At 50.4% G+C, this 1956-nt stretch overlaps 1 protein-coding gene across 1 annotated transcript in view; it reads left to right on the forward strand.

Annotated features, from left to right (window-relative positions):
• The first annotated feature begins 1471 nt into the window (after nt 1-1471).
• The window catches only part of LOC100961182 (nuclear autoantigen Sp-100-like), a 60034-nt gene continuing 59549 nt past the window's right edge, over nt 1472-1956 (forward strand). The window contains exon 1 of the mRNA XM_023510287.1: nt 1472-1569. Coding sequence (XP_023366055.1) covers nt 1538-1569 — 32 coding nt within the window. The 5' untranslated portion in view covers nt 1472-1537. The remainder of the gene's footprint in view (nt 1570-1956) is intronic.

The raw sequence follows: 1956 nt of genomic DNA on the forward strand, positions 1-1956 counted from the left end.
AATTTGATCCTGTCCTTTTTCTAATCCCATGGGCCTGACTCTGTTGTCCAGATCAAAGAAACTTTTCTTTCTCCACAAAGACCTATAGATTCTTCATAAACTGCCATCGCTTTTGCAGAGCATGGTGCATGCTCAGCTTTCTCAAACCCCATCTGACATGAGTGTCCCCTTCCCTGCTGCCAGGAGCAGCACCAGCATGGGAGTGTCCACCCAGGAAGGCCAACCCGTGTGGATTTCCCCATGTAGGCTGCAGCCCATTGGCCCAGAATTCCAGGTGCTGATCTTAGCAGACCCTAAGCCCACCCGGGATAAAACTGGCACATTTATGTCAGTGCTGGGTCAGCTGTGGTCTGGGTCTGCCTGCTGCCTAGGGGCAGAGAGAAAAGAGAAAGGGAACTTCAGAGTAGGCTGGTCTAGTTCATGGCACGCTCTGCTGGGGCCACCATGCCATGAGGAGGCTGGGAGCAGAGGACAGTGGTGCCTAGCAGAGGTTCAGTTTACCAGCTCCTCTGCTCCACAAAGATAGGGGGTGGTGGGGTGGGGAGATACACACACACACACACACACAGACACACACACACACTTAAGGGTGTTTAGCATCTGGCAGGACAAATGCCCCTGCTCATTGGAAAAGATGTCCTCATCAACGTCCTGGAGTCTGTCCCAACCAGACTGGCTGCCACTTTCTCCTTTGGGAAAAGAATCAGAATCTGTGAAAAGGATCTGGGCACAGACATAACTCCAAGGCCAAAGTCACCACCAGCCAGAGTTACCCTGCCCTTTCATTACTAGATCATCTGAATTCCAGTCTCTAGCTTCTTCCAGTGAGCTTTCACCCTCTCAAGCTTCCAGTGACTTCTTTGAAACTCAGGTGTCCCTTCTGCACCCCTGGCTGTTCAAAAGAAGTCCCATATCAACAAGTCCCATATATATCCCTTCTGTATAAAATGTTGACCATTGTCACCAACTTGACTCTAGCCTCCTGCTCCAGAACATACTTCTCCCCAGTGTATAACAATGAGCATTCTGGACCTCTCCAGTCCTGTGTCCCATGGTCTTGAGAGAAGCTTTGAAGTTTCTGGCTTTCCCTCCAACCTCTACTCACCCTATTTGTACCCCCACCCCCGGCTAACTCAGCAAAATTTACCTCTCACTCCCAGTAAACTGCTTCTCTTTTAGTGGTGGAAGCAGCTAAGGAAGGTTTCAAGTGGATTTTTTTTTGCTATCCCTTGCACAAACACGTGAGCTCCTGGGAGCTGGCCCTCCTCATCCTGGGCTTGTCCTTTCTGATCCTTTAGGTCTTGCCCAGGGCCTCTTCCCATCCCTCAGCCACATTTCAGGAAAGCTGGGAACCCCCTGGAGGGAAGGAGGAGAGACACAGTGTCCACAGCACGTCATGAACTCAGATAAGTACTTTCACTTCCCTTTTCTCCACTGGGGCGGAGCCCCCTGTGGATAAGCTGGTCTGCTTAGAACCCAGCTGTGACAGTGGGCTCAGGCCAGGCAGACAGGAAGGATCAGGACCCAGGCTCTGAGGATGGCAGGTGGAGGCCATGACCTGAGCACCAGGTGAGTCTTTATCTCTCTCCTTGTCTCTGGCAATATTGCCACCTTCATGTCTCTAGTCCAGTTCATGTCTGAAGCTGTACTTGAGTTTAGTCCTGCTTTGCAAGGACAGAGGTATGTCATACAAAGAAAACAAAGAGTAGGTAATGAGGAAATTGGGTTTTATAAAACTGTGGCAGGATGGCTGTCAGTGTGAGTCCAGCTTCCCATAATACATGTGACTTCCTGATTATGCAGCTGCCGCTCTGCTGCCCAGGCCTCTCTGAACACAGGAGTCCTTTGAGGAAGGCGGGGATTTGTTGCTTCCTCATAACCTCTATGTCCCTCTCTCTGCTTTCTTTTCCCTTCTCATAGGCCATGTCATAAAGGTAGTTTAGAACATTGACGCGC

The sequence above is a fragment of the Otolemur garnettii genome, unplaced genomic scaffold, assembly GCF_000181295.1.
Source record: "Otolemur garnettii isolate 467f Iridium unplaced genomic scaffold, OtoGar3 scaffold00013, whole genome shotgun sequence".
In the NCBI taxonomy this organism is placed as follows: Eukaryota; Metazoa; Chordata; class Mammalia; order Primates; family Galagidae; genus Otolemur; species Otolemur garnettii.